Source organism: Rhinoderma darwinii, chromosome 3, assembly GCF_050947455.1.
Source record: "Rhinoderma darwinii isolate aRhiDar2 chromosome 3, aRhiDar2.hap1, whole genome shotgun sequence".
Lineage (NCBI taxonomy): Eukaryota > Metazoa > Chordata > Amphibia > Anura > Rhinodermatidae > Rhinoderma > Rhinoderma darwinii.
In genome coordinates, this window is record NC_134689.1 from 306,431,862 (window position 1) to 306,446,272 (window position 14,411).

At 40.1% G+C, this 14,411-nt stretch overlaps 1 protein-coding gene across 3 annotated transcripts in view; it reads left to right on the forward strand.

Annotated features, from left to right (window-relative positions):
- Positions 1 to 3,106: 3,106 nt before the first annotated feature.
- The window catches only part of DET1 (DET1 partner of COP1 E3 ubiquitin ligase), a 44,829-nt gene continuing 33,524 nt past the window's right edge, over positions 3,107 to 14,411 (forward strand). For 2 of the 3 annotated variants that reach the window (XR_012882451.1, XM_075858192.1), the window contains exon 1: positions 3,107 to 4,207. Coding sequence is in view for 2 of the 3 variants with exons in the window: in XM_075858192.1 (XP_075714307.1) it covers positions 3,110 to 4,207 (1,098 nt within the window). In the remaining variant the exon portion in view is untranslated. The remainder of the gene's footprint in view (positions 4,208 to 14,411) is intronic. The other variant, XM_075858193.1, reaches the window with a different exon arrangement.

Consider the following 14,411-nt stretch of genomic DNA (forward strand, 5'->3'; position numbering starts at 1 on the left):
GCTTTTCTAAATAATATGGTGTGGTGACAGAGCCTCTTTAACCCCTTCCCCCTGCTTGCATTCTGGGCCCTAATGGCCAAGCCATTTTTTACATTTTTCCATTGTCACATTCGAAGAGCTATAACTTTTTTTTATTTTTGTGTCGACATAGTTGTATAAGGTCTTGTTTTTTGCGGGACGACTTGTAGTTTTTATTGGTACCATATGAGAGTAGATGTGACTTTTTGATCACTTTTTATCACATTTTTTTAAAGTCAGGATTAACAGAAAACAGCAATTCTTCCATAGTTTTTTTGTTTGGCGTTCACAGTGCGGGTTAAATAATGTAATAGATTTATAGTCGGGGTCGTTACGGACGTGGCAATACCAAATATGTGTAACTTTTTTGCTTTATTGTGTTTTTGTAATAGTAAGGCTGGGTTCACACGACCTATTTTCAGGCGTAAACGAGGCGTATTATGCCTCGTTTTACGCCTGAAAATAGGGCTACAATACGTCTGCAAACATCTGCCCATTCATTTGAATGGGTTTGCCGACGTACTGTGCAGGCGACCTGTAATTTACGCGTCGTCGTTTGACAGCTGTCAAACGACGACGCGTAAATTGACTGCCTCGGCAAAGAAGCGCAGGGCACTTCTTTGCAACGTAATTTGAGCCGTTCTTCATTGAACTCAATGAAGAGCAGCTCAAGATTTACGAGCGTCACAGACGCCTCGTATATTACGAGGAGGAGCATTTACGTGTGAAACGAGGCAGCTGTTTTCTCTGGAAAACAGTCTGTCTTTTCACACGTAAATGCCTGCTATCGTGTGCACATACCCTAAAGCAGTTTGTAATGGGAAAAAGTGGGTTTTTCATTTTTTTTTTCACATTTTTTTAAATTAACTTTATTCAACTTTTTTTTACTTTTATACTAGTCCCACTAGCGGACTTCACTATGCGATCCTCCGATCGCTATTATAATACACTGCAATACTTTTGTATTGCAGTGTATTACTGCCTGTCCGTTAAAAACGGACAGGCATCTGCTAGGTCATGCCTCCGGCTCTCTGCTCTGTTTACTTTATTCTAATGCACCGCCGTGGAATGGCAGCGCTGTAGAATAAAGCCCATTAATGACCGCCGTGAAAAGACTTATCGGCGGTCATTAAGGGGTTAAAGACACTGCTCTCTCTTGGTTTTCCTCCTATCTCTGTAACCGCTCGTTCAGTGTGTCATTTGCTGGTGCTACTTCTCCTCTTCCCCTTGCTATCGGGGTACTTCAGGGATCAGTCCTAGGTCCGCTCCTCTTCTCTGTCTACACAGCGCCTATTAGATAAACCATCACCATCTCTACGCTGATGACACCCAATTATATGCCTCTTCCCATGACATCACCCCTGCTCTAATACAAAACACCAGTGATTGTCTGTCCGCTGTCTCTAACGTCATGTCCTCTATCTGAAACTGAATCTTTATAAAACTGAGCTCCTTGTGTTCCCATCATGTACTAACCTCCCTAAACCTGATATCTCCATCTCAGTGTGTGGCACCACCATAACTCCTAAGCAGCACGCCCGCTGTCTCGGGGTTATTTTTGACTCCGGTCTTACCTTTACTCCTCACATTCAATCACTTTCATTCTCCTGTCATTTTCACCTCAAAAACATCTCCAGAATCCGCCCTTTTCTTACTGTGGAAACAGCCAAAACTCTCATTATTGCTCTGATTCACTCTCGTCTTGACTACTGTAACTCATTATTAGTCGGTCTTCCCCTCACCAAACTCTCCCCTCTCCAATCTATCCTCAATGCAGCAGCCAAGCTCATCTTTCTGACCAACCGCTACACCAGCGCCTCTACCCTGTGCCAGTCACTACACTGGTTGCCCATACCCTTCAGAATTAAATTCAAAGTTATTACTCTCACCCACAAAGCTCTCCACAGTGCTGCACCTCCTTACATCTCCTCCCTCATCTCTGTCTACCACCCTACTCACGCTCTACGTTCTGCCAACGACCTTAGATTAAAATCCTACATAATGCGAACCTCCCACTCCAGTCTCCAAGATTTTTCTGGTGCTGCACCAGTCCTCTGGAACGCACTACCACAGACAATCAGATTAATTCCCAATATCCACAGTTTTAAACGTGCCCTGAAAACACATCTATTTAGACAGGCCTATAACATTCCCTAATCTGACTCCTTTCCTTGGCCCAATTAGTCATCAGAATAAGAGTCCCTCACACTCCTTCTCTTCATGTCAGTCATACATGGATACTGGCTGGTGACCGGCTCATGCAGCTTTATGTTACCACCCCATGTGCATAAAAGATGGCTGGACCATTGTACTGAACAAACACTTTTACATTTTGTGTCTCCCTTATTTCCTCATAGATTGTAAGCTCTTGCGAGCAGGGTCCTCACTCCCCAGGTTTGAATTGTAAATGAACTTTGTCACTATGTAATATCTGATATTGTCTGTTTATGTTCCCTCTAAATTGTAAAGTGCTGCAGAATATGTTGGCCGCTATATAAATAAAGATTATTATTGTTATTATAGGGTTCTGTGTGGCCTATGTTTCGTTCGATAGAATCGTAGGTGATCCTTGTGTTATGTCAAGGATATGGAGGCGTAAATACAGGTTAAATATGTACATCTGTGGAAGCCATTAGGCTTTAATGAATCCACTGGGGGCCCAAGATACCTTCTGGGTTAAAGTTTCAATGCTATTGTGTCTGCAATGAAATTTTGGGCATACACCCCTAGATCCAACAAAGCACATCTACGTGACTGTCTTCGATTATTTTATTTTTTTATTCTTTTTACTATGCATAGGTGAGATTTAATTCTGGAAAGTGATGGTACACTAGTAAACCATGCATCAGTCATTCTCTCTAGGAATTATAGTCCGCCTACAGTAAGTATTCATAATTTCAGGCAAAAGTATGTAACTCCTATACTTGCGTTTGTTTGAAAGAGGGAATCCACTTTAAAGGGACCTTTAGCTAAATTAGGAATGATAAGGAAATAATCTTTTTTTTTATTTGGTTTTGTATACATTGTTACAGTTCAGGTTTTGTTGATCTTTAATTTTTTTTTATTTTTTTTTAAATATATAGATGAAGTTATGTTTAAGATGGATCATGACGCCCCCACTATTAGACCTAGGAGAATTCAGAACCAAAATGTAATCCATCGCCTCGAACGACGCAAAATCAGTTCCGGGAAGCCTGGTTCTCACTGGCACCAAGTTCGCATTTTCCATCAGAATGTCTTCCCTAACTACACAGTGGTCAACGTGGAAAAGCCACCCTGTTTTCTGCGCAAGTTCTCCCCTGATGGTAGATACTTTATTGCATTTTCCTCAGATCAGACCTCCTTAGAGATCTATGAGTATCAAGGGTGCCAGGCAGCTGAAGATCTTTTGAATGGTTACGAAGGAGAAATTTTGGCAAATTCTAATGATCAGAGGTCTGTGAACATTCGAGGGCGGTTATTTGAGCGCTTTTTTGTTCTCCTTCATATCACTAACGTGGCTTCAAATGGGGAGCACTTAAATAGAGAATGCAGCTTATTTACTGATGACTGCCGTTATGTCATTGTAGGATCAGCAGCCTATCTTCCCGAGGAACCATATCCACCTTTTTATGAAATTTACCGTAACAGTGAGTCTGTGACTCCCAATCCAAGATCTCCTCTAGAAGACTACTCGCTTCATATAATAGACCTCCACACAGGAAAACTCTGTGACACAAGGACCTTTAAATGTGATAAAATCATCCTTTCACACAATCAAGGCCTGTACTTATATAAAAACATTTTGGCTATTCTATCTGTGCAGCAACAAACAATTCATGTTTTTCAGGTGACCGCAGAAGGCACCTTCATTGATGTACGAACAATTGGACGATTCTGTTATGAGGATGACCTTTTAATATTGTCAGCTGTTTATCCCGAAGTTCAACGTGAAACTCAGACCGGAATGGCAAATTTATACAAAGAACCATTTATCAATTCATTGAAGCACAGACTACTGGTATATTTATGGAGGAGAGCAGAGCGGGATGGAAGTGCCATGGCCAAAAGGCGCTTTTTCCAGTATTTTGACCAACTGAGGCAGCTCAGAATGTGGAAAATGCAACTACTGGACGAAAGCCACCTATTTATCAAGTATACTAGTGAGGATGTGGTTACACTACGAGTCAACGACCCATCACAGGTACAGGTATAAAGAAATTCTTAAATTCCTTTCATGGGGGGGGGGGGGGTAAATTTTGTTTCAAGTATTTAGCAATCTCTTACTTTTTCGCCAATTCCTAAAAAGATATTTGCCTCGGTCGGGTTCAGTAAATTTGGATATGTTATAGACGTAAAAAGCTGTTCAGACCGAAAAACATACACATATGAAACACTAGAAACTTACAGTAACCTACTGCTACATCCAAACATGGATGTGTACAAGTGCACTTTGTGGTTTATCTAAAATTCAGGTTTTGGTGTTCCCTGTCAGCGAAGATAATACATTCCTTTGTGAGCTTCTTACTTTGAAATTCCAGAAAGGTGCAACATTTAGGGTATGTTTGAACGAGTTGGATACGTTGTGGAAAATGCCGTAGCAAATCCAACCCAGAATATGCTGGAGAAAATGCTAGAAAATCTGCACCAAATCATACTTATTTTGGGACAAATTTTCAAACGGATTCACCACTGTGGAAAACCGCTGACAAAAAAAAGACAATAGTTACCTCCCTGTAGCACTCTCACTGATAATGGTGCAATACCTCGCACAGCCACTACAAATGTAACGGCGCATGCAAGTACCAATGGAAAGGAAAACCATGTAAACAATGAAGAATCTGCAGTGCTCATACCAGCACCGCAGCCCCTTCAAACAGCTGAATGGCGGTGGTGCTGAGAGTAGGACCCCTACCTATCTAACGTTAATGGCCTATTCTAAGGATAGACCATTAATTGTAAAAACCCGGATAACCACTTTAATTCCTCACGGTTCTCAAGATCTCTGCTTGTTGTTCAGTTAGAAGACACTGCTGTGATACACATACTGTATCTGTAAAGAGCCGTGCACCTGTGTGTCCATCATATGACCATGGACAGAATTTGATCCACTGGAAATAAGCAATGAATGTTTTTATTAAATAACAGCATGCAGACGTGTTGAAAACCGTGAAGAATTAATACAGTAAGTGTATTGGAAAATTGTATAACTTTTTTCATTATACAAGAAATAACATTAATTTGCTGAAACAAGGCAAGCCCTTGAATTTTTTTTTTTTTATTAATCCCTGAATCTTCAGGAACAGGTAATTTTTGAACAGTGTTAATGTTTGTATTATATTCAGTTTTTACTTTTTTAGGTGTGTCAACCATAAGGTCAGAATAAACCTTTGGGACTAAATCATTTTGTTTTATCAATTAATAATATGATATAACTATAATGATACAATTCCGTTATGTACCTGTAATCGGACAAAGAAAAAGTTTCTGGTAAGACCCAGCCCCTCGCACCAGGTTCCCTGGTATCATGTGAGCAGTTGCACGATTACCCATGCAAAAACAGGATATGTGGGCACCACATCGTGTCATTTATTAATTGCACCCAACTTGTAAAGAAATGTTTCTAGGTCCTTTGACTGTAGGTCAGCTGGCCCCTGTAAAATCGGACAATCACTATTTTGAAGCACTGTATTAAAGCAATGCCTGTGTAGTTGTTAAAGGGTTATGCGTCGTGCACATGACTGTAATTTTTATCTGCAGTTAAGGATCCGTATTTGCGGATAAAATACTGACACATTCATTTCTATCAGCCACTGACTCCTTCCTGTATATTTACGGGTGTGTGTCCGGGCCGTAGAAATGATCTCCAAAAAATAGGATATTTTTCTCTTTTTTGCATTTACGAACCGTTCTCCTTTACTTATTACTGTGAGCACAGTCTGCAAATGCGGAAGACACTCCGCCGCCTGTTCGCGCATGAGGCTTTAGTGATTCTACTCCGCGGTCATGTGCATGACGCTTCTAGTGGTTTTACAATTTCTGATTAAAAATTAAAAACAAGAATATAATAGGATTGTAATTGACATACTTCACTTTGTTCCATAGTAAATGATTACTAAAATTAAAAAGGAAATTAGATCAACTGAATATTGAAACACAAATTCCAAAATTGTCATAAATTTGACATATTTTAAAGTAATTCCAGCTATGTCAAATCTGTTATCAAATGGATACTGTCGATTCCAACAGACACCATTGATTTCCATTGGTGTTCCGGCATTTTTGATGCTGCAAACACAGAAACCCTGAGCGCATGTGTGAAGATTGACTAGCAAAAAAGTTATGTAATGTTCGTTTATCATTGAGTAGTGACCATGTGATTAAAAAAAATAATTAAATGTTCCTGATCTATTCATGTCACAATTTCTCTTTACATTAGTCATATCAAAAAAGGCTATTTTTACAGGGACCAGTTCAGTTCTGAAGTGGCTTTGAGGGCCTTATGTACTAGATAGACCCCATATATCCCCCATTTTAAAAACTGCACCCCTCAAAGTATTCAAAACAGCATTCAGAAAGTTTCTTAACCCTTTAGGCGTTTCACAGGAATTAACAGAAATTAGAGGGGAAATGTACAAATTTCATTTTTTTTTGCAGAAATTCATTTGTAATACTTTTTTTTGTGTAACACAGAAGGTCTTACCAGAGAAACGCAACTCAATATTTATTGACCAGATTCTGCAGTTTTTTTTAAAAAAAAGTGTCAATTTTCCCCTCTACATTGCTTTAATTCCTGTGAAACGCCTAAAGGGTTAAGAAACTTTCTGAATGCTGTTTTGAATACTTTGAGGGGTGCAGTTTTTAATATGGGGTGATTTATGGGGTCTATCTAGTACATAAGGCCCTAAAAGCCGCTTTAGAACTGAACTGGTCCCTGTAAAAATCGCCTTTTGAATTTTTCTTGAAAATGTGAGAAATTGCTTCTAAATTTATAAGCCTTGTAACGTCCTAGAAAAATAAAATAATGTTCAAAAAACGATGCAAATATAAAGTAGACATATGGCATATGTGAAATAGTTACTATTTTGTGTGGTATTACTATCTGTTTTACAAGCAAATAAATTTAAAATTAGAAAAATCATAATTTTTGCACATTTTCTCCAAATTTTGGTGTTTTTCACAAATAAGCAATGAATTTATTGGCCAAATTTTTCCACTAATATAAAGTACAATATGTCACGAGAAAACAATCTCAGAATTGCTTGGCTAGGCAAAAGCATTCCAGAGTTGTTACCACATAAAGTGACACATGTCAGATTTGAAAAAATGGGGCTGGTCCTGAAGGCCAAAATGAGCTCGGTCTTGAAAGGGTTAAAATAATCTTTCTACGGGTATAGGGTGCATTTAGACCCCACAGGTCTTTTGCATAATTTATTAGAATTAGGCCATAAAAATGAATATCAACTTTTTTTTTTTCCACTAAAATGTTTAATTTTGTCATTTTCATAAAGAAGAAAAAGCACCCCAACATTTGTAAAGCAATTTCTCCCAAGTACGGCAATACCCCATGTGGTCATAATTGTTTTTTCATTAGAAATTAATTAACCCTTTCAGGAATGATCCATTTTTTGCTTTTTCATTTTAGTTTTTCCCTCCCCGCTTTCCAAGAGGCATAACTTTTTTTATTTTTCGGTCAGAATAGCGGGAGGAGTTGTAGTTTCTAGGGACACCATTTAAGGTACCATTTAATGTACTGGGAAACTGAAAATAAAATTCTTTGCAGGCTGAAATTGGAAAAAGCTGCGATTCCTCCATTGTTTTTTGGTTTTCGTTTTTACGACTCTCACTGTGCAGTAAAAACGACAACTTACATTTTTCTGAGACTTAATTAAGGTGATACCAAAATTATACTTTTTTTTTCTTCATTTTTTTTATCTATATTTTACTACTTTTACAGAGTAAAAACTATTTGTTAAAAAAACAAACGTTTTGATTCACTACATTCCGAGAGCCATAACTTTTTTTTATCTTTTGGTCATTTGAGCTGTGGGAGGGCTTATTTTTTGTGGGTCGAGGTGTAGTTTTTATTTGTACCATTTTTTTGGTACATGCAACTTTTTTATCTCTTTTTATTAAATTATTTTTTTTTAAAAGCTACGGTGATCAAACACCCATTTTGGTGTTTTAAATGCTTTGTTTTTTTACGGCGTTCACCGTGCGAGTTAAATAATGGTATATTGTAATAGTTCGGACTTTTACGGATGCAGCGATACCAATTATTTTTTTTTACGTTCTTTAGTGGAAAAATTGGAAAGGGGTTGTCTTTTTTAAAATATATTATATATTTCTTTTCACTAATAATAACTTTATTTACTTTTTTTTTTTACTCATTGTATTAGTCCCCCTAGGGGACTTGAATCAGCGATCATTCGATCGTTGGTACAATACACTGCAATACTAATGTATTGCAGTATAATGTCATTTTTACAGGTTCCTGTAAAAGCGCGATCGTTGTTCCTGTCCGTTAGTCCTGGGTGTCAGCTGTAATACAGAGCTGACACCTGCAGCATATGGAGCGGGCTCAGCGCATGAGCATGCTCCATTTATAACCCCCGCACCACGAAATGCTACATTTTGCACAAAGGGGTAATGCGCAGCGGATGGTGCAATGTGAAAATTAACATTTTCCACTGATATGCCATTTTAATGCACAATATGTTGTGCCCAGTCTGACGACCAATACATCAGACAATGTTGAGCGGGTTCTCCCGGATATAAAATGTCATGTATATGGACATAAACTGCTGTTTGGGCACGCTGTAGGTTTCAGAACAGAGGGAGCGCTATTTGGCTTTTAGAGTGCAGATTTTGCTTGGTAGTAGTTCTGTTTGGGGTTTTGCTGGTATTTCAGTTTATAATGTGGGGGCATATGTAAGCTGCGCAGAGTACATCAGGGTATAATAATGCAGTTAATAAATAATCCACAGTTGTGTGGCCAGTGTCTCACAGATAAATGGTGCCCAATCTTATCCGCTTTTGGAACGCTCTTCACAATTTCTGTTGCTATATTATATATAGAGAGCCAGAACATTTGAATTTTTTCTCTACCAGAGCTGTGTGAGGGCTTGTTTGTTGCGTAACAATCTGTAGTTTTCATTGGTATAATTTTACGGTACATGCGATTTTTTTATTTTTTTTTTATTTTTTTTAATTGATTTTTTTGATCACTTTTTATTCAATTTTTTGGCAAGCAAGGTGACAAAAAAAACGTACGTTCTGACAATATTTTTTGTCCTTTTGTTTATTTACGGCGTTCACTCTGGGCTATAAATGACATTTGACTTTATTCTGTGGGTCGATACGATTACGGCGATACCATATGTATATAGTTTTTTTAAATATTTTGTAGCGTTTGCACAATAAAATCACTTTTCGATAAAATAATAAAATTTTTTGTGTCACCATATTCTGAGAGCCATAACTTTTTTTTATTTTTTAGTAAAAAAAAAGCTGTGTAAGGGTTTGTTTTTTGCGGGATGGGTTGTAGTTTTTATTGGTACTATTTTGGGGTACATGCAACTTTTTGATCACTTTTTATTCTATATTTTGGAAGGGGAGCTGACCAAAAAAAGTGATTCTATCATATTTTTGTACTTATTTCTTTTGCGGTGTTTGCCGTTCGGGAAAAATAGTTTTGTCGTTTTATAGTTTGGGTCGTTACGAATGCGGTGATACCAAATATGCGTACTTTGTAAAGTTTTCCTTTTTTTTCCTATAATAAAAGACTTCTAGGGAAAAAAAGCATTTTTTACTTTTGTAACTCTTAACTTATTTTTACGCTTTTATAAAATTTGTATCACTTTTTTTTAACTTGTTTTACTTGAAGACCTGCAGCACTGATGGCTGCTATAATAGCACTTTCCCTGCGATCACATGATCAGGACCTGAACCAATCCGGTCCCGATCATGTCTACGGGACCAGTGGCCGGTGTTAACAGCACAATCCGGGTGTCAGGGCTACTTTGAGACACTCGATCGCGCTGTTAACACCCAACATGAATTCACGTTGGCGCTGCACAGAGTCCAGCAAGTGCCGATGTGAATTTACAGTAAGCGGTCGGGAAGCGGTTAAGACTGGCGTTTCATACGCCAGTCTTAATAGTAAGAAAATGGGGAGTTAGATGCAACACATTTTATTCTGGTGCAATGACTGCAACAAAGCGGCATCAATTCCCGATCCATTGCCAATAAAATATATTTTTTAAAAAGCCACATACTCACCTCAACGCTCCTCTGCTCTCCTCCAGCTCCCTTATCACTGCAGCGCCACTCATACAAGGTCCTGACGCGCCTTATCTGGGACACAGCACTTCATTATCAGTGCTGCGTTACTTACAACGCTGACGCTGCCCGGCCTGTTAAATCTAAACATCACTAAAATAAATCCTGTCTGGAAATGTGAAGCAGGCTAGAAGGTCTCAAAAAGCAGCACATGATGCCACGTTCTAAACAGATTTAAATGCAGATGTGTAATACTGTTCTAGAAAGCTACCAGTCTGGAAAGGGTTACAAAGTAATTGCTAAGGGCCCTTTTACACGGACAAATTATCAGGCAAACGAGCGTTCACAGAACGCACGTTCCCAATTATTTCCCTGTCTAAACAGGGTAACTATCAGCATTTGCTCGTTCATCACGTGATTTGTATAGTTTATGCAGCCGGAAACATTATCTTTGTCGGCAGCACATCTCCCTGTGTAAACAGGGAGACGTGCTGCCAACATAATAGAAATGTATGAGGATGTTCGATCGTAGTAACGAGCCCTCTTCCTCATACATAGCTCCTTGTGAAAGGAGCAAACGATCGCCGATTAATGAGCTGGCCGTCTTGTTGATCTGCACTCGTTTATATGGCCCACGTCGGGCAGTGTAAGAGGACCCTAAGGCTCTGGGACTCAAGCGAACCGCTGTGAAAGCCATTATCCACAAATGGAGAACACTTGGGCCGTGGTAAACCTTCCCAGAAGTTGCCGGCCTACCAAAGTTTTACCATGAACATCGAAAACTCTTCCAGGCGGTCACAAGAGAACCCAGACAAACCTCTAAAGAACTACAGTCCCCAGTTAAGCTCAATGTACATGATTCTACAATAGGAGAGACACTGGACGAAGATGGCATCCATGGGAGCGAGAACACTCAGGCTCATCTCACATTTGCCAAAAAACATCTAGATGACCCCCAAGAATTTAAGGATAATATTCTCTGGATTGATAAGTCAGACGTTGAACTTTTTGAAAGCTATGTTTCTCTTTACATCTGGCGTAAAGCTAACATCACATTCCACCATAAGAACATCATACCAACAGTCAGACATGGTGGTAGTGCGATGGTCTGCGGCTTTGCTTCTGCAGGACCTGGACGATTCATCATAATTAATGAAACCATGAATTCTGCTATCAGAAAATCCTGAAGGAGAATGTCCGCCCATCAGTTGGGATATGTAGCAAGACAATGATCCAAAGCACACAAGCAAGTCCACCTCTGAAGAGCTCAAAAGAAAACAAAATGAAGGTTTCAAAGTGCTGGCTTAAATCCCATTGAAATTCTGTGGCAAGACCTTAAACAGGCAGTTCATGTTCTCAAACTCTCCAACGTAGCCGAATTAAAACCATTCTGCAAAGAAGAGTTGGCCGAAATTCCTCCACAGAGATATGAGACTCAGTGTAGGCAAACATTTAATTGCAGTTGTTACTGGCAAGGGTGGCACAACCAGTTATTAGGTTTAAGGGGCAATTACATGGGTGATATAGGTTTTGACTAAATCTGTATCCTCAATAAATAAACATGATTATTTAAAAGCTGCATTTTGTAAGTTTACTCGTGTTTTCTTATATTAAAATGAGCTGGTTGATCTGATACCAGAGATGAGCAAATGTCCAAAAATTCATTTTGGGTCTAATCTGGCCGTCAGATTCGATGTGGTCTGAATAAATTCGTTGCGAATTGAAGGTGTCCAAATTTCTATGAAAAGTCGTGTATGACACTCTGTCTTCTAGGACTGTATCCAACCCCTTTCAAGCTTTTTAAGCACCAATACAGCATTAGTAATGTCTAAGTGACAATAACGTATATGGCTATGGGTGAACTTATGGTAGCCGGTGGTAACAAACAGTGGATTAGTGTCAGTAAGTGTGTTTCGTAGCTAAACAGGCTATTTTTCTGTATTCAGTGTTTTACTATCTCTCACTCTCTGTCTGACGTCCTCCTTTCCTCTCTGTATCCCCACAAAGCAGCAGCATTTTTTTTTTGTGCTTTTTATAATGACTGACTTATGGCTGTCATCAGTGATTCACACCTATACCTATCATGATTGGCTGTGCTAGAGAGAGGGATGCCTGCATGGCATTATGGGGAAGCCCGCCAGGTCATGTAATCCTTCTCTGTCTTCTGATCTGTAAAATAACAGCCACATTTTAGCGATTTGTGCAGGACGAATCCCAAATGGTTTGGATTCACTAAAATTAGAAACTTTTGGGGAATTCGTAACTAATTTAATTTGCATAGAATAAATTTGCTTAATCAATTTGCTTATTTGAAATGTTTAAATGTGACCTATTAGCAAAAATAGAAGTAATCGGGTTAGGGACAAATACTTTTTCACAGCACTGTAGTAGTGGGTTCAGACAGTGAGTTTTACAGGCAATAGCTGTTCTACATTAATACACTCTATCTCAATCCTTCAATAGTGTTATGGTGTCAGTATGCTGTTTTTTTGCGCCCCTGACATCGTAGCCATGACAACAATGTCACGGCCGTGGTCGCGGACCGCCGCCGTTCCTTACCTTGCGACGGCCGCGGCCACAGACCGTTGGCATCCCGCCAGCATCTCCTTCCTAGGAGATGCCAGCACTCGCGGCCGCCCGGCCCTGCTTTGTCTGTTAAGGTGTGCGCGGGCTCGGCACCGGCCTTAAAGGGCCAGGACATGCACATGTTAAGTTCCCTAATTAACCCCTGTTCATCCTGGACTATAAGAAGGGCTCCGCCCTTCCACTCCCTGCCTGAGCGTTGTTGTAGTTTTCCCATGTTTGTATTGCAAATGGTCCTTTAGTGTTTTCCTGCTCCCAGGGTTCCCGTGCCCTGCCCTGCCTCCGATCTCCTGTATCCCGTGCTGTGTCTTGTTCCCGAGCCTGTTTAATATCTGAGCCGTGCCTTGCCTCGCCACCTGGAATACACCACGTCTGGTGTCATCTGCCATCCCGGATACCATCTGGCACAACCTGCCACATCTAGCCCCATCTGTGCCAGAGCCCTTGCTGCCGTCTGGACTATCCCGGGTACCCTTGTGCTACACTTCTTCCATAGACTTTTGCATAGACTGTGAGTTCGTCAGCTGCCTCTCCGCTATGGCCGAGCGGCCTAGTGGGTCCACATACCCTTAGATCGTGACAAACAATACACAACAAAAATTTTAAATAGACAAAATCTAGAGATGCCAACATTATAAGAAAATACACTTCAATTGTTACGATCGTTAAATCCTACCTTTCCCAAAGCATTAATTTTGATCCATCTCGCTTTCCTTCTTAGGAGTATCTAAGTGGCGTTTCAGCCCTTTCAATCCCTGCAAAAGTTAAAACTTCAGAATTACCTTACTCACGTGTTCAATGAGGCGTTTGGGAGCCTCCTCCTGTATTAATGGATCTACAGTGTTCCCTGAACCTCTTACATGGAGACAACCTAAAGCTTTACCTTTTATAAAAGTTGCCACAAGGGCTAAAGATAACCTATACTACAAAAGTAGTTTACAACTAATGAACGGCTCAATTGTGACCTTTGGCATCATTCTCTCCAATCATGTTATATGATCGTTGAAAAGGGCTCTTTTGACGAGTACACCTTTTAAATTTTTACTACACCTAGGCCTCATGCACACAAACGTAAAAATGGCCGTAATTACGGGCCCATAGACTTCTATTGACCACGGGTACCTTTCCGTTTGCTTACGGGAAGGTGCCCATGCCATTGAAAAATATGGAACATGTCCTATTTCAGGCCGTAATTACTTAACAGGCAGGCCCATAGAAGTCCTATAGGGCTCCCGTAATTACGGGTGGCTACGTGTGTGCACCCGTAATTACGGGAGTGTTGCTAGTGACGTCAGGGGATAGTCACTTCCAGGGTGCTGAAAGAGTTAACTGATCAGCAGTAACTCTTTCAGCACCCGGGACAGTGACTACCGCTGGAGTTAATAGTATTAAAAGTTAACTTACCTGCTTCTTCCTCCAGTCTGGCCTCCCGGGATGAATTTTCATCCCATGTGACCGCTGCAGCCAATCACACACCAATCACAGGCTGCAACGGTCACATGGACTGCCGCGTCAGCCAGTGAGGTCGGACTGGAAGTCAAAAGAGGGAC